Source organism: Apostichopus japonicus, chromosome 20 (genome assembly GCF_037975245.1).
Source record: "Apostichopus japonicus isolate 1M-3 chromosome 20, ASM3797524v1, whole genome shotgun sequence".
NCBI classification, from domain to species: Eukaryota; Metazoa; Echinodermata; class Holothuroidea; order Aspidochirotida; family Stichopodidae; genus Apostichopus; species Apostichopus japonicus.
Window position 1 is genome coordinate 34,920,410 of NC_092580.1, and position 23,923 is coordinate 34,944,332.

Below are 23,923 nucleotides of genomic sequence, written 5' to 3' on the forward strand. Positions count from 1 at the left end.
AGTGACATATAACTCCATAGCATTGGTTCCTACCAACAGCTGCTGATTTATCATGATCCAGCAGTGACATATAACTCTATAACTCTACAGCATTGGTTCCTACCACACAGCTGCTGATTTATCATGATCCAGCAGTGACATATAACTCCATAGCATTGGTTCCTACCACACAGCTGCTGATTTATCATGATCAAGCAGTGACATATAACTGGACAGCATTAGTTCCTACCACACAGCTGCTGATTTATCATGATCAGCAGTGACATAAAACTCCACAGTATTGGTTCCTACCAAACAGCTGCTGATTTATCATAGTCCAGCATTGACATATAACTCCATAGCATTGGTTCCTGCCAAACAGCTGCTGATTTATCATGATCCAGCAGTGACATATAACTCCATAGCATTGGTTCCTACCACACAGCTGCTGATTTATCATGATCCAGCAGTGACATATAACTCCATAGCATTGGTTCCTACCAAACAGCTGCTGATTTATCATGATCCAGCAGTGACATATAACTCCATAGCATTGGTTCCTACCACACAGCTGCTGATTTATCATGATCCAGCAGTGACATATAACTCCATAGCATTGGTTCCTACCACACAGCTGCTGATTTATCATGATCCAGCAGTGACATATAACTCCATAGCATTGGTTCATACCACACAGCTGCTGATTTATCATGATCCAGCAGTGACATATAACTCCACAGCATTGGTTCAAACCACACAGCTGCTGATTTATCATGATCCAGCAGTGACATATAACTCCATAGCATTGGTTCCTACCAAACAGCTGCTGATTTATCATGATCCAGCAGTGACATATAACTCCATAGCATTGGTTCCTACCACACAGCTGCTGATTTATCATGATCCAGCAGTGACATATAACTCCGTAGCATTGGTTCCTACCACACAGCTGCTGATTTATCATGGTCCAGCAGTGACATATAACTCCATAGCATTGGTTCCTGCCAAACAGCTGCTGATTTATCATGATCCAGCAGTGACATATAACTCCATAGCATTGGTTCAAACCACACAGCTGCTGATTTATCATGATCCAGCAGTGACATATAACTCCATAGCATTGGTTCCTACCACACAGCTACTAATTTATCATGATCCAGCAGTGATACATAACTCCACAGAATTGGTTCCTACCACACAGCTGCTGATTTATCATGATCCAGCAGTGACATATAAATCCACAGCATTGGTTCCTACCACACAGCTGCTGATTTATTATAATCCTGTTTCTTCATCTGGCAGCAACTTTACTCCCTAGTAACCTGTCAACTTGTTTTAGTCAGTTCTTATCATATGACAAACTATAATACTGTATTATGACATGTCAACAAATCACATCTCAATACTTTGACAGCAGGAACAAAGTTTCATATGTGCTTCTTTCCCTTGACATGTGTATGGGATTAATATATGTTAATGGTGTACAAGAATAGGACACTTAACAGGAGGAATACAGGTAAAGTAATACATGGTAATAGTGTGAGAGTATATACAACACTACTAAGGGAAGAATACTTTTTCATGTTTGCTAACAATAGTTGTACCAGAGGTAATTGTCTTAAACTCCAAAAGTCACATAGTAGGATTAATATTCGGCATAACTTTTTTTCTAATATGGTTGTGAATGAGTGGAGCGGTTTGCCTGAGAAGGTTGTACTTGCAAGTAGTGTCAATGGGTTTAAGAATGCTTTGGACAAGCACTTTAAGCATTGTAATCGGGTCTGAGTGTTTGTGTCTTCAGTTTTTTTTATCTCTCTATAGGGTCCTTGATGGGGACTTACTGTAAGTGTCCCTCCTGATCCTTTTTTTCTACTAAACTAAACTAAACTAAACTAATACGTGATCTGGGCAGTCCTATTATTTTATCTTGTTCAGTTTTGTGGTAACTAGTGCATTCCAACAGAGGCTAGTCTTTCAGTTAATTAATTAATTAATACTCATTTGAAGTTTTAACTTGCTCTTCTAACCTTCTTGACCGGTTATTGTCCTGTGATTTGTATTCTTAGCTTCCATTATGCTATGAGCTCAATGCTCAATGCTTTGGACAAGCACTTTAAGCATTGTAATCGGGTCTGAGTGTTTGTGTCTTCAGTTTTTTTTCTCTCTCTATAGGGTCCTTGATGGGGACTTACTGTAAGTGTCCCTCCTGATCCTTTTTTTCTACTAAACATTCCAAAACTTACTGGTTTGGATATTTACGAGTGACGAGCTTACCTGTCTCCTCACAACCTCATTCTACCGTGCCTATAAAGTCCTGGTAAAATAATAACACTGTGCGCCCTCTATGACCGAACCCCCCCCTCGGTCACTCCTCACTACTCATGAGACCACTCCTTAAAAGTGGCCTCACGGTCACCGAAATAGGGGTGGCCAGAATCCTCTGGCCACCCCCAAGGACTCCCGTCGACTAAACTTCTCAAAGGTGAGCCCTTAACAAAAGGCACTGATGCCTTCCTAGCAGGGAGAGTGTAATCCTCCCCGCCGCAGCGGGTAAGGGGGGGGACACTCTCCTGAGCCCTGCAGGCGAAACTACCCCTTTTTCCTAACAAGGAGCCTCATCCTGTAAAGGCCCAACACTTGCTAACCCTAAGACAACTTAGGTGAGTACGCATATGAAAAACACAGGGTGCAAAGTTACCCTCACCGATAGACCTGGCCGGTGACTCTTAGTAGTTGTTGGCTCTGTCTATCTGGTGTTGTGCTTGGAGTCGTGAGCCTAGTCGAACGACTGCTCCCCTGTCCGGCTGTGTCCCACCCCCTCGGGGGAGGGAGGCGGGAATGGAGACAGGTAAGCTCGTCACTCGTAAATATCCAAACCAGTAAGTTTTGGAATATTTACTTCGCTCCTCGCTTACCTGTCTCCTCACAACCTTAGCACCGAGTGGCACTGCCCGATGGTGGGAGGCCCGAGGGGTGGGACCAAGTACCAACCGGACCTCGCATCGCCGAGCTACTAAAAGCTGCCTCGGCGTGTAGAGTGTCAGGTAAGTAACAGGCGACGAACGTAGTTGGTGTTTTCCACGCTGCCACCTTGAGGATGTCCTGTATCGGGATACCGGCAGAGAGAGCTGTGGAAGCCGAGGCCCCACTGATGTTGTGATCTCTTGGCCGGGTATCCCCCCATCGTGAACGGGCGGATCATCTCTACTAGCCATCGGGATAGGGTATCCTTGGCGGCTGCTGTTTAAGGTGGTCATGGCAGGATGAAAAGGGAGGTTGTTTGTCTCAACTTCTCTGTCCTGTTTAAGTACCACTTCAGTGCCCTGACTGGGCACCATCGCTTGTCCTCAGCCACTGATGAAAGGGTTTTGATTTCCGGAAAGAAAATGTCCCCGGGCAAGAAAGTCAAGGCTCGGTTCTTGGCAATAAGGGACGGGTCTGGAACCGTCCTCGCCCCATGGCCCTCGAATCTGATGTGGTTCTGTTTGGTTGTTAGGGCTTGGAGGTAACTCCTTCACGCTGACGCTACCGCAATGACGAAGAGTGTTTTCTTTGTAAGAGCAGCCAGGGGAGCGTTCCCCGTTGCTTCGTACAGCGGCCCTGCCAGGGCATGCAGCACTGCTGAGAGCCCCGCAGAGGGGGCTAACTGTCTGACTCGTGGACGGCGATTAGCCATGCCTTTGGTGAGCTGGTCAATGTCTGGGCTAATGCCCAGCGTGGAGCCGTCTGGAAAACCAGACGTCCCCGTCTGGGGCCTGCGTGTGGGACCTGCGGCCTGGGACCCGGGGTCCGGAGGGAGCCACTAGGATGAATTTACCCTTGGAGCTGCGAATCTTCCTCAGTATCTGGCTGATCATGCCAAAGGGGGGGGAAGAATTTAAACCTCTGGTCCGCCTCAAGGCAGGGACCTGGCGCTATGTGGAAGGCTGCAGGTGGGACCGCCTGTTACGAAAGATGGGCAGCCCATTGTTGCCCTTTGTCGTAAGCAGGTCTATCAGAGGTATGCCGAACATGTGGAAAAACCTACCGCATATTCCTTGCGAAGGGTTCACTCGTCGGGGTCGAGTTGTCCCCTGGGCAGAGCATCGGCCCTCACACTCTCCTTTCTGGCTATATGGGAGACCCATAGGGCCGTGCCAGATTCTGCAGCTGTGGTGAGGGTCTCCCATTCCAAACGGCACAGTCTCTCTGCCCTGGTGCCACCCTGTCTATTGATGTAGCTACTGTACAGTATGCCACCACCATCGTGTTGTCTGAGAGGATGGTGATCAAAGTGCCCTGTACTTGGGCTTGGGAGGGCTCCAGAGAGCCCCAACCCCACAGTCCTGAGAGCGAGGCGGAAGTACATGAAACCTGGTTATCTTTGCAAGTAGGGTGTTGGGGCCGATCCTTTGCCCTGCTGACGCCACTGTGGTGCAGGAAAGCTGGTTTCTCTGTATATGCTGCTAAAGAAGTCAAGGACAGTGGCCTGTATGATGACCTTGTTAGCGCCTGCAATACAGCAGCACTCGCAGTACTGCTTGCAGTACCACAGTACCGCTGATGACCCCTTTAGTTATCAACCAGTTGCAATCAGAAAACCTCTGAAGAAAAGTACTGCCTTGATGATGTAGACCTAAGCTGTACCCTGTAGGGAGGTTTCATGGAGGTTCTTTCCATGAAAAATAATATTAATAATAATATTGAGGGTTGAACTGCGCCGGCCTATCTATCGATAACGAAGCCAGAGGCGCTAGCAATATTACCCTTCTCAAAAATAACCTGTTAAACAGAGAGAAATCCCTCCTGGATGGAAAGACGCAATGGAGATAAAGTGCCTTGCCCAAGGAAACAACAGAATGATCTGGCCAGGACTAAAACCTGCAAGCCTTAGATCACCAGTACACTGCCTACACCGCTTGACCACAGTGCTCTCCAAAAATTGAGTACTGAATGGATAGTTTGCTTCATCAGAGTCTTAATCAATGCTACAGCTGCTATGTGGCTTTTACAACTACAGTATATGTATGTATTTGTGTATGTAATTTAGATCATCCTGCAAGTAGGAACTTGTGAAGAAGCCCCATTGGCTTATCAAAGCCGCAAGCTGACCAAAGTCAGTCTCGTACATTCGTATTTAATGTCCATGACTATGAATTGTCAACAGCTCTGTAACTGGACAACATACATTAATCTTGGGGTGACTTGAACCGGGGACCTTTTGATTGGAAGGCACCGGGTTTAACCACTGAGCTAACTAAGCTACAGCCCTACTCACCAGGAACAAACTCCCAACAGGGGATGTGTAGGGTGGGTTTGTAGAAATTCCACCTCATAAATCCTGGCTGTTTAACGGAGTCCAGGGAGTTACTCAGCAAACACAAAGGCGTTACTAAATGTTTAGTCTTTTGCTATGATAGCGTTATTAGAGGTGTAAGAAATATGTTACCGAAACCCTTTAGGGGCTATTATTTCAAAACAATTTCCGTTAAGACATTAATATAACATTAATATAACGTAATATCTCATAGACATCTTATGTCAACGTTTTATCAACACCACATTTAACGTAATAAACACGTATTGAATGTTATGATAACGTACCCGTTACTTCTCAAATCTCTTCCTGTCGAGATGTGTCCATTTCGTAGTGCAGTAAAGGTTTCCAGCTTCCTATTGAAACCACCTAGCGCCTAGGCTAGTCAAGACTAGGCCATCAGGTGCTACGAAATGCAACTCTGCTTAAGATGTCGGAACATCGAACATTGCTCATGAAGCGCATGCTGTATGTTCGGAGCGTGTTAGCGCTTGTAACTTGCTGGGGTTGTATCCTACCCCTTTTTCAACTTACTAACGCGTTTGTCTTGGTAATTCACCAAAGAAATAGGAAGAAAGGCTTATTCCATAGGATCGCTCACGTAGTCGATAGCTCGTTGCGGTAAAAGTTGAGCTTACACGTGTCAAGCCAGGTGGCTGCTTGGCCCCCCCTCCTCTCTTAACAAATGTGCCACGTTGTACCTTTTTTTTTTTTTTTTCTGGCAGTTTGCCAAGGATCTATGAGCGTTATGTTTCCTGGCACTTTGCCAAGTCTCGAGAAAGTTCTCTTCCTAGCAGTTTGCCAAGGTTTTAAAGTAAACGGAATACTGTACGTCATGAGAACCGATTTGAAACCCCTCAGTCTTACGCATTTTAACATGTTCTGGAAGTGGGTTCACCAGTGTTTTAAACGACGGTGTTTTTAAACACAAGTAAGATTTTAACCTAGGCAAATGGCGATGAATTATGATTAGAGAGGAGTATAATTAGCGAGGAGAATATGACCCCTGAGTGTCCGCAGGTACTCGATAAATAAACACACATTTGGGATGTGTAGTGGTAGCGGTGTTTTCCCGCAAATGATTCGAACCTGTAGTCGCCGCTCAAACTGCTAGTTCCGGGGGGGGGGGGGACACTCCACCTATTCTGGGAAGCGGGAGTAACCGTCCTCTGTAACCCCGAAATCTAGGGGTCGACCTCGTCGTCTAGGCCGGACAGGTTGCCCGACGCTCTGCAAACCAGGTCGTCCTTGCCGGGGAACAAATCAGGATTAGAAAATTATTAGAAATTAATTATTAGAAAATGTAAGCTGAGGCCAATCAAACTGAAAAGCAAATTGTACCATCGTAACTTGTTTAAAATTACTCTAGAATGTTACCAAATTGATGTAAAGAATTAATAACAACTAGAAACTACTCCAATATAAAAAACAACATTCCCTCTTTAAGACATAGCACATACCTTCCAAACAAATGCCGATATCCAGCAAATTGAAAGTTGTAAACTAAGCTACGCCTTTTTTTTTTTTTTTTTGGCAAACCGATGGTTAGGCTACATTTCCCATTGAATTAGTGTGGTTGTTAGGCTAACATGTGGTCGAAGATTGCAGTTTCCATGGATATTTTTATTTTTTATTTGCGACACAACTAGAGCGAATTAACAGATGGCTAGGTTTGATTTCCATGTTGACTTAGTGTGAAGTAAGGCTACCATGTGGTCGGAGATTTGTGGGGATTTTAGGTTATTGTCCCGGTGATTCTGCTTCAAATTTGTTGCGGGATTGTGAGAACTGTTTGCGCGATTCGCGCTGCAACTGCAAACCTAGGTAGCTAAAGCAAACGCATGTCACAATTAATTTTACACAGACACCTGATATAACGAAGGCGATTTTCTTATATTTCTCTTCTTTTTCGCACCCGTAATTGTGCTTTAGGAGGGCTTTTTTAGCACTTGCGAGGGCGAATCGTTAATCGCCACCCGCTTATTTCCAACCCTGTCCAGCACATTCGTTAATTCGCGAAATTGGTATTGTTACCATGCTTACTGTGCCGAGAAATATGAAGTCACGAACCACGAGGGAAGCAAAATTGGCGACCCTGGCAGCCTAATTTGATGAAATTACATCGTGAAAGACGTATAGAGGGTGTCATTATTTTAATATTTCGTAGTAAAAGAACAAACCTTATACATAAGTTGATATTTTCAACTTCCATATGTTTTTGAATAATGATATTTTCACCCTTCCATATGTTTTTGAATAATCGGTATGACATAACTGGTATTCCACGTAATTGTTCCGATTATGCAATAATCGTACCGATTCCGATTCCGATTCAGTTAATCGTTTGAACACTAATTATAACCCTAAGATTGGCATTAGTCTCATTTAGCAGCCGCCAGTCGTTTATTTTTTGTACTTATTTTTGATAATGGAAAATCGCATTTTTGATAATGGAAAATCGTATTTTTTTAGAACAAAACGTAAAACCGTATTTTTGACAATTTTCCGTACAAAATACGGCAAAATCGTACTAGTTGGCATCCCTGCGTTTGGAGATCTGCAGACCGGGCTTCTGCCCCTGCATCCCCGTTCTCGTCGGGCCCGGGCCCTCCGGAGCCAATCTCTGAGGACCCAGCAGTCGATTGTATAGCTCTGGTTCCCGGCTCCGGGGGCGGTCTCGGATCTGGAGTGAAACCTCGGTTCTGCCTTCCCTTCGAGTCTCGCCGGACCCGGGGTCTCGCCGGACCCGGGGCCTCGCCGGACCCAGGCTCCCGGAGCCCGTCTCTGTGTGCGTACCACGCCGGGTACCACCACGCCGGTACTCCTCGACCCGGACATTCTGTCCTTTTCGGTGGGATTCTTTTTTCTTTTCTTTTTTTTTTTTTTAATATTTTTTTCTTGCCGGACCCGGGCTCCCGGAGCCTGCTATGGGACCGGCTCCGTTTCAGCGACCCCTCGGTCGTACTCTCTCTCTCGGACCCGAGCTCTCCGTGGCCTGTAGCCCGCGCTCCATGGGTCTCTCTTGCTGCGACCCGGACTGAGACGTTGCCTCTAGCCCGGCCGAGCCATGCCTCTTCTCAAGAGGTCTTTTCTTGGCGGGAGCCTTGCTCCTGCCCTTCCCTCTGGCCGTAATCAACCGGACGTCGCCGGGACCGTTAGGGGTACTCTTTGCTGCGACCTGGACTGAGACGTTGCCTCTAGCCCGGCCGAGCCGTGCCTCTTCTCAAGAGGTCTTTTCTTGGCAGGAGCCTTGCTCCTGCCCTTCCCTGTGGCCGTAATCAACCGGACGTCGCCGGGACCGTTAGGGGTACTCTTTCTCTCTCTCTCCACCTCTCCTTCGGCCCTCTCCTGGCCACTTTCCTCCACCTCTCTCACCACTTCTCCCTCCTCCTCTCTCTCTCTCTCTCTCTCTCTCTTGTCTCTCCTATATCTTTTTCTGGGGCACCGATGGCCTAAGGAATCAAGTCCAGCCTGCCCTAAAGCTTGCTTCTTAGACTTGTAAGCCACTGGTCTATCTAGTGCCACTGGGCTGGCGAAAAATTTATGCAGACCAGGCGTGGGTCCCGTCTGGTGTAGGTTCTACACTTAGGACACAAATCGTGTTCGACCCAGGTTCTACCTGGCCGAAACATCGAGTAGTTAAAAAGCTTTAGCTGGTTACGAGACAAACTAAAACGCTCGAATTAAGGAAAGACTAACTCTTAAGCTTACGGAAAAATGCAAACTAACAAGAGAACGGGAGATAACGGGAGGTACATAACGGTGAGTAGAGGTACGTAGCGTAACCTAGCAACGGCAAAATACGAAAAACGCTACGAAGTGGCCTAACAAAATCAACACAAGCTGAAAAAGAACATGAGAGAGCGAAATATAGAAGAAGAAATCGTGAATAGAAATACAATGTAGACATGCTATGAACATGAAAATACAACGACACGCCTATAGCGTGGGGAAGGGAAAATGGCGGGAAACCTAGGCAGTTCGCGGAACTGCTACCCCCGCAAAAAATCAAAGGGCGGAAATGCACTAGGAATAAAAACAGTCCCCAAAACCCTCCCTTTCAACAAAAAAAGGATACTTATCGGGCTGGAAAGGACTGCAATACTCCTAAGAATCCGAGGAAAGAAACTTCCAAAGATCGCTAAAGAAAACCAAGACGAAATCCAAGGGAAATATATCCACAAGAAATTCACGTGAAGACACTTTTAATGGTAGAATGAGTAGTGAGGAGTGACCGAGGGGGGGGTTCGGTCATAGAGGGCGCACAGTGTTATTATTTTACCAGGACTTTATAGGCACGGTAGAATGAGGTTGTGAGGAGACAGGTAAGCGAGGAGCGAAGTAAATTAAACTAAACTAATACGTGATCTGGGCAGTCCTATTATTTTATCTTGTTCAGTTTTGTGGTAACTAGTGCATTCCAACAGAGGCTAGTCTTTCAGTTAATTAATTAATTAATACTCATTTGAAGTTTTAACTTGCTCTTCTAACCTTCTTGACCGGTTATTGTCCTGTGATTTGTATTCTTAGCTTCCATTATGCTATGAGCTCAAGGTTCCCTCAAAATGCACAGAGATTAGTTTTGCATTACAAGACATTTTCAGGTCTGTTGCTGTGATGATGTCACTCTTCTGCTGTTATAATATAATTTCATAACTCATGAACTGTCAAAGTTTTAGATTTGCAAAACAGCCAATTTTCAGGATGCAGTTATCCCAAGTGATGGAGAACTCCACAGTTGATAACGAAATTAACTTCCGCCACTATAAGTTTTGTTTGAAAGTAATTTCTGATTGATAACTTTTCCCTGAAATTCAGAGTAAAAGGAAAAGCACCCTGCTGTTAATCATATGTGTTTCAAGAATTGAATTGATTAAATTAAAAAAAAAATGCATTTTAAGTGGAATGTGTTATCATTTTAAACCATAAAATGATTACAAAAAAAGTCCAAAGAACGTGCAGACTCACATTGGGATCGAACAAACCATGAAGAGAGAAACCTGGTTTGGCCTCAAGAATCTGGAGCAGAAGGACAAAAGAGAAGTACATTATAAGAGCTGTTTGCTGAGAGAGATCATATTCGCCTTGAAATCTAATATCACCAAAGATCTCCCTCTGCCTAAGGGTCGATATTTAATGAAAAAGGAAAGACAGGCAGTCACAGCCTGCAGGACATCAAAAAGCTATTTAGGACATTTGGATGTTAGTCTGAAAAAATTTCTAGTTTCCTACGAAAATACAGTAATTACTATGATGACATTTCTATTAAAGTTTGCTCATAACTCATCTGACAGGTAAAAATAGAGATTTATCCTTCCATCTCCCTCTTTCATTGTCAATCAAGCAGCAAGCAATACATATAAACTACTGCAGATATGCAGTACATCAGTGCACATACTCTAGTACTGTAAATGCTCTGTGAAGTGGATTATAAATGTACATATCTTTTTACAATTTTCCTTTTAGTTCTCATGTTTATTTTGGAAGGCCAACTGATCAGCCAATAATGGGCAGGTCTCTGGCCTAAAGCTTTCATCAGTTACTGCAATGCACATACACTGTTCTATGTTTTAATATCCTCCAACACTGAATTTTTATTTGCACATACATCGGTGTACTCAGTGATGTTTATCTTTTTCTGAAGTTAACATTACCACTAACAAGCACCTACAGTATAACACATCATTCACACAAAACCTATTGTAAAATGCAATACACTAAGGCAGCACCAACAGTACAAAAGTAACACTTATGAGAACTGGTAGGGATTGTAACACTCACATAGCACCAACAGTATAATGCAACACTCATGAGAACTGGCAGGGTTTGTAACACTCACACAGCACCAACAGTATAATGCAACACTCATGAGAACTGGCAGGGATTGTAACTCTCACATAGCACCAACAGTATAAGGCAAAACACTTATGAGAACTGGCAGGGTTTGTAACACTCACACAGCACCAACAGTATAATGCAACACTCATGAGAACTGGCAGGGATTGTAACTCTCACATAGCACCAACAGTATAATGCAACACTCATGAGAACTGGCTGGGACTGTAACACTCACACTGCACCAACAGTTAAGATACAACATTAACATTGCACCTATAGTCCGACATGCCAAGATAGAATATTTCTCTGCCCAAGTAGATTTGTGCACAGGTGATCAAAAGAAACTATTTAAAATAGTAAACAGTCTTCTACATAGATCAAGAAACACTGTTCTTCCAACATCTGTCTCAAACAATGCTCTTGCAAATAACTTTTCAGACTTTTTCTTCAGAAAATTGAAACTATACGTAAATCATTTATTACTGACTCTCTGGAAGATTCTTCTGAATTTCAGAAGGAAGAAAAACTCATTTCAAAATTATCTTTATTTCGTCTTAAAAATACTCAAGAAGTTAATAATGTTATTATGAATTCACCTTCAAAGTCATGTGAACTTGACCCATTACCTACATACTTGCTTAAGAAATGTATAACTGTGATTGTGCCATATATATCTATTATCATTAACAAATCCATTCAACGAGGTGTTTTTCCTGATAGCCTTAAGGTTGCACCCGGCCACTTCTTAAGAAAGATGGCTTAGATAAAGAAAGTTTTAAGAATTACAGACCAGTGGCAAACCTAAAATTCTTGGGGAAAACTATTGAACGCATTATTTCTAGTCGCATTACTGATCATATGAATACCAATGATGTCTATGATCCATTTCAATCTGCTTATAGGGCTAACCATGGTATTGAGACTGCTCTACTTCGAGTAAGCAGTGATATACTTTCTGAAATGGATAATGGTAGAATAGTGGCTATGGTCCTTTTAGACTTGAGTGCCGCATTCGACACTGTGGACCATGAAATTCTGCTTTTGCGTTTGAATAGTTTCGTGGGTATTGATGCTGTTGCTCTGGAGTGGTGCAACTCTTACTTAAACAGACGACCTCAATATGTTTGTATTGGGGATGAATTATCCAATCCTGTATACATGGATTATTCAGTTCCACAGGGTTCAGTCCTTGGACCTCAGTGGTTCCCTATTTATACACTTCCAATCGTAGAATTTTGGTGAAGCACAATATTTCATATCACGTTTATGCAGACGATACCCAGATTTACATTGATTTCAGTCCTTCTCAAGATGAGAGTGTTAAAGCCATCAGATGCCTTGAGAGTTGCATCAATGATATCCGTTTGTGGATGAGACGTAATTTTTTGAAGCTTAATGAAGAAAAAACTGAGTTTTTGCTTTTTGGTTCTTGTCATCAGCTTGCTAAAATTAATATTCCATTCATATCAATTGGTAATGTTCAGGTTCGCCCTTCCACTCATGTGCGTAATCTTGGTGTAATTTTCGATTCCAATATGTCTATGAAACGCCACATTTCCAAAATAACAAGTTCTGCTGCATTTCATCTCAGAGGCATCTACAAATTACGAAACTATTTAAATGATAAGGCAACTAAACAAATTGTACATTCTTTTATCACTTCAAGGTTGGATATGGGCAATTCCTTACTCCTCGGTCTTCCACATGAACAGATTCATAGACTCCAATTAATCCAAAACTCAGCCGTGCGTATTGTAACTCATTCTCATAAGCATTGTCATATCCACCCTGTCTTAAAAAACCTACACTGGCTACCTGTAAAATATCGTATTATGTATAAAATTCTCCTTATTGTTTATAAATCACTTAAAGGACATGGTCCAATGTATATTTCTGACTTATTACATATTTATGTCCCCTCTCGTAATCTTAGATCCAGCTCTCAGTTTTTATTATCTGAAATTAATCCAAACATTCTTGGGGGGATAGGTCATTTATTGATTCTGCCCCTCGCTTATGGAACCAACTTCCCTTAAAAATCAGAAAAACATCTACTCTCTCTAACTTTAAGAAGAGCATAAAATCCCACTTAATGACAAAAGCTTTTATATGATCTTATACCATAAAGTTTTTCTTCTGTCATTGTTTTGTATTATTCTGTATTATTTGTATCATTTCTCATTGTCATTTGCGCCATGAACATTCTTTGAGTGGTGTGTGCGCATTATAAGTCTTCTTATTATTATTGTACACTGCAACACTGAATGCAGCACTGGCAAATGGATGTAACACTCACACAGCACAAGATACAACATTAAGATAGCACACATATTATACAATGCAATACACTGATGCACAAGTTGCACAGGAATGTAACACTCACACAGCACAATATACAACATTAAGATAGCACATATACAGTAGTACAATGCAATACACTGATGCTGGCACAGGGATGTAACACTCACACAGCACATACTGTAACTGTAAGATCTATACAACATTAACACTGCACGTCTATAGTACAATGCAACACTCACAAAGCACTGTCAGTTGATTGTAGTTTGTTAGTTAAAATTCTTAGACTTTCCACTTCTTTGAAATGCTACTATTCCTCATGGGACACTTCCCTCGTATACAGTAATAGAAAACCCCCATCTAACACAGAAAGTCATCATACACTTGGCTGGCTTTAAAAGCAACAAAATACTCAATTTCACATCTGCATTTTCTCTACAACCTTTTGCCCTGCCCATTTCTTGTGAAAGTCAGATATAACGACACAAATTTAGGCTGTTGATTTGATTTAGGTGAAACTCCCCATAGACTAACCTTTAAATCAGTGCCCCAAGACGTGCTTCTACTGAGGCCATCCACCGTGCTACTATGAGAGCCAGGAAGCCATTCACTGTAAGAAAATTAATAGTCACCTGACTTAAAGAGTCTGACACTAAACTGATTATTTGACAGCCCTCTCAGGTTACACAATTAGAACTGCCTGAAGGAAATACACCTTAAGGTGTCTAAAGAATCACACACCACATGCTAGTCTATCTGTGATATGAAGATATATCCATCTTCAGCTCAAATGATACTACCAACCGCTTGGACAACACTTTAAAAAGGCGTTCACTTTGCCACTTCACTTTCTTCTTGAACTTAAATTACCAAAGGTAAAATTTCTTCCAAACCTTTTACCTGTGATATTCTAGAGCAACTATAAACTCAAAATTGCTGAGGGGCTTAAGTGGTTCATAATAAGAGAATCTTGTGAATGGAAAGCAAAGTAGAAATTGTGTAAACTAAGAACGAAAGGCAACCCATTCAAGTTATTTTCAGCTAAGTTCCAACCCCTAGATGGTACAAAGTAAGGATGAGTTGTAAACAAACTTAAAGCAGGAACTGTTTTATGACTACATGACATGAATAACCTCATTCAGTTAAACTGTTGGAGGACCTCAACACATGTGGTGCCTCACTGTTAAATACTATTGTATAACCTCATAAATGAGGAACATGGAATTCAAAACCATGGAGGTTAATATATTTCAATTTTTAATTTTATTTAAAACTGACTGGGGTACAACTTTCCAGATGAACTCGCACATGTATGAGAATACTGGAATGTATGGATAAGATGGCTCATTAAGCACTTGAAGAAAGAAAACTAATTAGAAAATATATAATAATTTAGGAGAAAATGGATAGATCAGCATGGAATTGGATCACAACAATCAGCATATTTCAGGTAGAAAACACAATACAGTAAGAGACAATTAAATACAGTAGACATAGAGAAACACATTAGAGAAGAATACATTGCTTTCCTGAATATCTTATATTATTAATGTACTATTTTCACTAAACGTCCCCTTCACAACCCCACAAGTTCCCCTTCCTTACCTCTTACCCCATTACAAACCAATTAAGAGAAGAATAAATCACTATAAAGGCTACTGTGCAGTCTAGTCTGATGTATTACCTGATGGGGGAGATGGAATACTCTTCATTATTCTCAGCGGCACAATCACTCTTCATTGGCCGCAGAGGACCTCCTGAAGTGTTTATCCGTTTTCTCTGGGAAATGAAAGAAGGTAATGGAAGGGGATTTGATCCAAGTCGAACATGTAAGTGGCACGAGAGTGCTTAATACTGTACTTCTTCAAGGGGCATGTAAGGCTAAATGGTCAAGTTTCAATTGATAAAGCTAGGATTGGAAATTTCATTGAGATGAAGTATGATATACTTAATTCATGGTTATGGCTCTATAATGACAGATTAACACAGTCTGTCAGGTAATCCAGGTCAGGTCTTAGTGACATGGATACTACATGTCCGTAAAGCATGGTAATAAAATAAAACAAGACATGTACATAGGTGTATGATCTTCTTTACGCTGTGTTGGCATTACTGGAGCATTAATGGTTTGCCAGTAATGCAGGACAGGTCTTAGTGACATGGATACTTCATGTCCGTAAAGCATGGTAATAATTGAAAACAAGACATGTACATAGGTGTATGATCTTCTTTACGCTGTGTTGGCATTACTGGAGCATTTAATGGTTTGCCAGTAATGCAGGTCAGGTCTTAGTGACATGGATACTAAATGTCTGTAAAGCATGGTAATAATTGAAAACAAGACATGTACATAGGTGTATGATCTTCTTTACGCTGTGTTGGCATTACTGGAGATTAATGGTTTGCCAGTAATGCAGGACAGGTCTTAGTGACATGGATACTTCATGTCTGTAAAGCATGGTAATAAAATAAAACAAGACATGTACCTAGGTGTATGATCTTCTTTATGCTGTGTTGGCATTACTGGAGATTAATGGTCTGCCAGTAATGCAGGACAGGTCTTAGTGACATGGATACTTCATGTCTGTAAAGCATGGTAATAAAATAAAACAAGACATGTACATAGGTGTATGATCTTCTTTATGCTGTGTTGGCATTACTGGAGCATTAATGGTTTGCCAGTAATGCAGGACAGGTCTTAGTGATATGGATACTAAATGTCCGTAAAGCATGGTAATAATTGAAAACAAGACATGTACATACAGTAGGTGTATGATCTTCTTTACGCTGTGTTGGCATTACTGGAGCATTAATGGTTTGCCAGTAATGCAGGACAGGTCTTAGTGACATGGATACTTCATGTCCGTAAAGCATGGTAATAATTGAAAACAAGACATGTACATAGGTGTATGATCTTCTTTACGCTGTGTTGGCATTACTGGAGATTAATGGTCTGCCAGTAATGCAGGACAGGTCTTAGTGACATGGATACTTCATGTCTGTAAAGCATGGTAATAAAATAAAACAAGACATGTACATAGGTGTATGATCTTCTTTATGCTGTGTTGGCATTACTGGAGCATTAATGGTTTGCCAGTAATGCAGGACAGGTCTTAGTGATATGGATACTAAATGTCCGTAAAGCATGGTAATAATTGAAAACAAGACATGTACATAGGTGTATGATCTTCTTTACGCTGTGTTGGCATTACTGGAGCATTTAATGGTTTGCCAGTAATGCAGGACAGGTCTTAGTGACATGGATACTTCATGTCCGTAAAGCATGGTAATAATTGAAAACAAGACATGTACATAGGTGTATGATCTTCTTTACGCTGTGTTGGCATTACTGGAGATTAATGGTTTGCCAGTAATGCAGGACAGGTCTTAGTGACATGGATACTTCATGTCTGTAAAGCATGGTAATAAAATAAAACAAGACATGTACATAGGTGTATGATCTTCTTTATGCTGTGTTGGCATTACTGGAGATTAATGGTCTGCCAGTAATGCAGGTCAGGTCTAAGTGACATGGATACTACATGTCCGTAAAGCATGGTAATAATTGAAAACAAGACATGTACATAGGTGTATGATCTTCTTTACGCTGTGTTGGCATTACTGGAGCATTAATGGTTTGCCAGTAATGCAGGACAGGTCTTAGTGACATGGATACTTCATGTCCGTAAAGCATGGTAATAATTGAAAACAAGACATGTACATAGGTGTATGATCTTCTTTATGCTGTGTTAGCATTACTGGAGATTAATGGTCTGCCAGTAATGCAGGTCAGGTCTTAGTGACATGGATACTAAATGTCTGTAAAGCATGGTCATAAAATAAAACCGGACAACATGTACATAGGTGTATGATCTTCTTTATGCTGTGTTAGCATTACTGGAGATTAATGGTCTGCCAGTAATGCAGGTCAGGTCTAAGTGACATGGATACTAAATGTCCGTAAAGCATGGTCGTAAAATAAAACAAGACATGTACATAGGTGTATGATCTTCTTTACGCTGTGTTGGCATTACTAGAGCATTAATGGTTTGCCAGTAATGCAGGACAGGTCTTAGTGACATGGATACTAAATGTCCGTAAAGCATGGTAATAAAAGAAAACCAGACAACATGTACATAGGTGTATGATTTTCTTTATGCTGTGTTAGCTTTACTAGAGAATTTCAGTGACCAGAAGCACTATTAGCTCAATAAACTTTATGAAAGATCAATTATCTAGTATTTTTTAAATCTTCAGAAATTTATTAATGACTAATAATGATAAATCCACTGTAAAGTACATTTTCTCTTTCACTTCTAATTTCCTGTTCATGTTAATCACAAACGTAAACAATACTTCAAGGACTGTCTGTCCAGTGAAGAAATAAATTGCCAACATAACATTGTCATCTGGAGATATACTGTACTGTATGTACGGAAATTGGCATATTAATTTGAACTACAGGTAGCTGTCACCAAAAAACTCAAGCAAAAGAGTAAAATTCATTTGAATTGAAGAAAAAGTTGTCAAAAACCTCTGTATGACATCTCCGGAAATGTGAGCATATTACAATACATACTTCACAGAGTATCACAACTCAACCATCTCTCTCTCAGGAAAAGTGATAAATTCCTAGCAGTCTCCTCGTCTCATTAACAAACATTTACATTGCAAAGTGCTGTTAACGACCAGTCCTTCTAAAGGCAAGTACTATCCAGCGTTCAGCAGCTAGTATTGATAACAACCTTCAGATTACTTACAACTTGGGTCTGATTCATGAAGGTATTGGCCAGCGGCACTAGTGTTCTGCTTGCTACTTCTGATTTATCATATAAACTAATATTTTATAAGATCTGCAAGTGACTTGAAATCACAAAGATGGCATTATGTTTGGTTGCTGAGATTTAAACCAAGGTTTATGTTATTCATTATGATCGTATCTTAGAACCTCTACTACAGTCTGCTTTCATAGTTTCATGTTTCTCCTATCTTTAAGCTATGTGCTACACCCAGCTAAACTCTGCATTACTGTAACACAATTACATGTATATATGCATTTACATCTAGAGAATTATCCATAAAAGCAAGAAATTGCTTGCAGCTTACTGAAATATTTTCAAAGCTTTAAGAGAGAGAAATAGGTAAAGAAAGTTTTTCTTATCAAATCCTACATAATATCTTGTTCATTTTTGCTGATGTACTCATCAATATCTAATAAGGTTTTAAAGTCGGTTTTTGCATCGGGACACAAACTTCACCAAACCTACTGTGTAGTACTGAAAATAAGATGCCAATGGTCAATGTACAGTAAGGCACCATCCTAGATAGTCAAACATTAAATAAATTTAAGAGACTTTTCATATTAATAGTAAACAACTTTCATAATTCAGTATGAATATAAAAATTCAATGGAATGTTTTCAAACATATTGAATCAAGCTTATGAACTACTGTATATTATTTAAGAAAAAGATTTTTTATTTAGAATGATATCAAATGCAGTATTTATAAAATCAACTCAAATTTTTTTTCAAACAAGGAGCCACATGGCTTATTGATTCCTTGCCACATATTGTATCACAATATTCAACAGTACTGAACATACAGTAACTAACAGGATTTTAAAGTGTGGCCAATTAATGACTTGAAGCATTCAACAAGTTTCTTGCAATTAGATGGATCGGTTTCAAAGTCAGTATTGAGGGTTAAACAGCTTTCCGGGGATGAAAGAAGCTTCGCAAAATGATCCACTTTGTGGCAACAAACACACTCCACCTCCCTAGGCATTATTGCCACATGTACACCAGTTAGTGTTTCTGAGCCTCTGTGGATGAGCGACTTGGTCAACGCTATCCTCTTCTTCCCTGTTTACTCTTACGTTTCCCTTGCCTGTAATTCTTCTGCTAATCAGATCAAAATCATAAGGCCATAGCCCTGCCATTGAATCTTCTTTGATTTCTTTCGTTTTTGTTTTAAGTATGCTACCAGGATGTGGTATTCATTTGAACATGGTACCAGGATGTGGTATTCATTCAAAAATGAAACCAGGATGTGGTATTCATTTAAACATGCTACCAGGATGTGGTATTCATTTAAACATGTAACCAGGATGTGGTATTCATTTAAACATGCTACCAAAATGTGGTATTCATTTAAACATGCTACCAGGATGTGGTATTCATTTAAACATGCTACCAGGATGTGGTATTCATTTAAACATGCTACCGGGATGTGGTGTTCATTTGAACATGGTACCAGGATGTGGTATTCATTTAAACATGCTACCAGGATGTGGTATTCATTTAAACATGCTACCTGGATGTGGTATTAATTTGAACATGGTACCAGGATGTGGTATTCATTTAAACATGCTACCAAAATGTGGTATTCATTTAAACATGATACCAGGATCTGGTATTCATTTAAACATTCTACCAGGATGTGGTATTCATTTAAACATGCTATCAGGATGTGGTATTCATTTAAACATGCTACCGGGATGTGGTATTCATTTGAACATGCTACCTGGATGTGGTATTCATTTAAACATGAAACCAGGATGTGGTATTCATTTAAACATGGTACCAGGATGTGGTATTCATTTAAACATGCTACCAGGATGTGGTATTCATTTAAACATGATACCAGGATGTGGTATTCATTTAAACATGTAACCAGGATGTGGTATTCATTTAAACATGCTACCAGGATGTGGTATTCATTTAAACATGGTACCAGGATGTGGTATTCATTTAAACATGGTACCAGGATGTGGTATTCATTTAAACATGCTACCAGGATGTGGTATTCATTTAAACATGCTACCAGGATGTGGTATTCATTTAACATGATACCAGGATGTGGTATTCATTTAAACATGCTACCAGGATGTGGTATTCATTTAAACATGTTACCAGGATGTGGTATTCATTTAAACATGCTACCGGGATGTGGTATGCATTTAAACATGTAACCTGGATGTGGTATTCATTTAACATGATATGGTATTCATTTAAACATGCTACCAGGATGTGGTATTCATTTAAACATGCTACCAGGATGTGGTATTCATTTAAACAGGTAACCTGGATGTGGTTTTCATTTAAACATGCTACCAGGATGTGGTATGCATTTAAACATGTAACCTGGATATGGTATTCATTTAACATGATATGGTATTCATTTAAACATGCTACCAGGATGTGGTATTCATTTAAACATGCTACTGTACCAGGATGTGGTATTCATTTAAACAGGTAACCTGGATGTGGTTTTCATTTAAACATGCTACCAGGATGTGGTATTCATTTAAACATGTTACCAGGATGTGGTATTCATTTAACATGATATGGTATTCATTCAATCATGCTACCGGGATGTGGTATTCATTTGAACATGGTACCAGGATGTGGTATTCATTTAAACATGCTACCGGGATGTGGTATTCATTTAAACATGCTACCAGGATGTGGTATTCATTTAAACATGCTACTGGGAAGTGGTATTCATTTGAACATGCTACCGGGATGTGGTATATCTTAAATGCAGATAGTTGGCAGCTCATTGCAAACAATAAACATTGAAAACTAAAATACTCCTTTAGTAAACAAAAGTTCTCTTAAACTGTTACCTTTGATTGGAACCGCAAAAGTTTACTTTAATGACAGAAACGTGACACTAATCATGAACAATCAAACATTTACCTGGTTCTTTTATTCTTCACCCATTCCAAATGGTAATCCTTAAATAGCAGAAGAGCCAATTCATGTTTCTTGTACCATGATAAAGTAATTCCTTAAAGTCAGAGCATGGTGATTAGAGCTCTTCTAATATACTGAATTTCCTTTTTCCGATTTAAATGTGACCTTCCTACTTTATAATTAATCCTTTGAAATTCTAACTGGTTTGTTGAAGCAAAGCATGTCATTTTTGCTGGTGGTTTAACTTTGAGTCCTTGAACTAATTTGTCAAGTCATTACTTTCTTTACGAAATCAAAGTAAGAATAACTCTCAAAGTTTATTTTTAAAAGGACATATTGATCTGAAGCACTTTGAGAGTTAAGTTGTGGATAATGTTGGTGGTAGTGACTTAAGAAGTTCTTGTCAACATTCATGCAATAGTGTACAACTGCTAATGCAACAGAAATTAGAATAATAGCAATGAAAGAATAGAAATGATCTTAAACTGACCATTGCAATACAGCCTAAAGCTAACACATGATCCTAGGGTGATCTATCACCAACAGTTAATATAAGGGGGGGAGGTAGGGGAGGGGCAAATTATGTTAAACACTCACAACTAAACCATTAGATAGGGTTAACATCATAGTTAACAGCCTAAAGCTAACACATGATCCTAGGGTGATCTATCACCAACAGTTAATATAAGGGGGGGGGGGGTAGGGGAGGGGCAAATTATGTTAAACACTCACAACTAAACCATTAGATAGGGTTAACATCATAGTTAACAGCCTAAAACTAACACATGATCCTAGGGTGATCTATAGCTAACAGTTAATATAAGGGGGGGGGGGCAAATTATGTTTAACACCCACAACTAAACATAAGTTAGGGTGAACATCATAACAAACAGCCTAAAGCTAACACATGATCCTAGGATGATCTATAGCTAACAGTTAATATAGAGGAGGGGGGGTGGGGGAGCAAATTATGTTAAACACCCACAACCAAACAATAAGTTAGGGTGAACATCATGTACAGAACAGCCTAATGAGCTACTTTATGTCAATATGTATTGTTTCTGTGTGATGATGTAATTCTGTAGATACTGCTAGATCATGCTGGCCTTTGTGCTGAGTATTTTCAAGATATTGTGGTTTATGTGCAGTAATTTATTACTTCAAGCTGCTTGTCAATAATCAACATATCTGACTTCATAGTATCTGAGTCCTTACCTTGGGCGAGTAACCCCTTGTTGGTAGATTTAGCTCTTCATGTCCTAAGTATGGTCTTGATTTCACCATGCCAGAACCAGACAACATCTCAAAAAGTATCAATACTTGCTCTATATCGTCTCTCCTACAGGAATCTGCAACAACAAAACAAACAGTTACAGTTTAGTGGCAACAATATATGTATGGAGGTCATCAAATAATGGCCCCTCCTGCTCCTGTTTCTTTCCACATCATTCATCAAACATTGCTCCACCCCGAAACCATGTGCGAGGCATTAACTGACTCCCATGCCTTTCAAATAGTTTAAGAGGGACAGCCACTCAAACCTCCCTTTCCATTCCATTTAAGAGGCACAGACTCCCTATCCCTCTCTTCCAATTCCATTTAAGAGGCACTGACTCCCTGTCCCTCTCTTCCAATTCCATTTAAGAGGCACAGACTCCCTATCCCTCTCTTCCAATTCCATTTAAGAGGAACAGACTCCCTATCCCTCTCTTCCAATTCCATTTAAGAGGCACAGACTCCCTATCTCTCACTTCCATTTCCATTTAAGAGGCACAGACTCCCTATCCCTCTCTTCCAATTCCATTTAAGAGGCACAGACTCCCTATCCCTCTCTTCCAATTCCGTTTAAGAAGCACAGACTCCCTATCCTTCTCTTCCAATTCCATTTAAGAGGCACAGACTCCCTATCCCTCTCTTCCAATTCCATTTAAGAGGCACAGACTCCCTATCCCTCTCTTCCAATTCCATTTAAGAGGCACAGACTCCCTATCCCTCTCTTCCAATTCCATTTAAGAGGCACAGACTCCCTATCCCTCTCTTCCAATTCCATTTAAGAGGCACAGACTCCCTATCCCTCACTTCCAATTCCATTTAAGAGGCACAGACTCCCTATCCCTCTCTTCCAATTCCATTTAAGAGGCACAGACTCCCTATCCCTCTCTTCCAATTCCATTTAAGAGGCACAGACTCCCTATCCCTCACTTCCAATTCCATTTAAGAGGCACAGACTCCCTATCCCTCTCTTCCAATTCCATTTAAGAGGCACAGACTCCCTATCCCTCTCTTCCAATTCCATTTAAGAGGCACAGACTCCCTATCCCTCTCTTCCAATTCCATTTAAGAGGCACAGACTCCCTATCCCTCTCTTCCAATTCCATTTAAGAGGCACAGCCTCCCAATCCCTCTCTTCCAATTCCATTTAAGAGGCACAGACTCCCTATCCCTCTCTTCCAATTCCATTTAAGAGGCACAGACTCCCTATCCCTCTCTTCCAATTCCGTTTAAGAAGCACAGACTCCCTATCCCTCTCTTCCAATTCCATTTAAGAGGCACAGACTCCCTATCCCTCTCTTCCATTTCCGTTTAAGAAGCACAGACTCCCTATCCCTCACTTCCATTTCCGTTTAAGAAGCACAGACTCCCTATCCCTCTCTTCCAATTCCATTTAAGAGGCACAGACTCCCTATCCCTCACTTCCATTTCCATTTAAGAGGCACAGACTCCCTATCCCTCTCTTCCAATTCCATTTAAGAGGCACAGACTCCCTATCCCTCTCTTCCAATTCCGTTTAATTAGCACAGACTCCCTATCCC

General features: G+C 40.8%; 1 protein-coding gene across 2 annotated transcripts in view; it reads right to left on the bottom strand.

The window, feature by feature from the left end:
* Positions 1-23,923, bottom strand: part of LOC139961256 (gamma-tubulin complex component 6-like) — a 90,983-nt gene that overhangs the window by 58,092 nt on the left and 8,968 nt on the right. For both annotated transcript variants that reach the window (XM_071960340.1, XM_071960341.1), the window contains exons 3-6: positions 22,326-22,459; positions 15,096-15,190; positions 13,946-14,021; positions 10,244-10,294 (exon numbers count right to left, since the gene is read on the bottom strand). In XM_071960340.1, the coding sequence (XP_071816441.1) occupies positions 10,244-10,294; positions 13,946-14,021; positions 15,096-15,190; positions 22,326-22,459 (356 nt within the window). The remainder of the gene's footprint in view (positions 1-10,243; positions 10,295-13,945; positions 14,022-15,095; positions 15,191-22,325; positions 22,460-23,923) is intronic.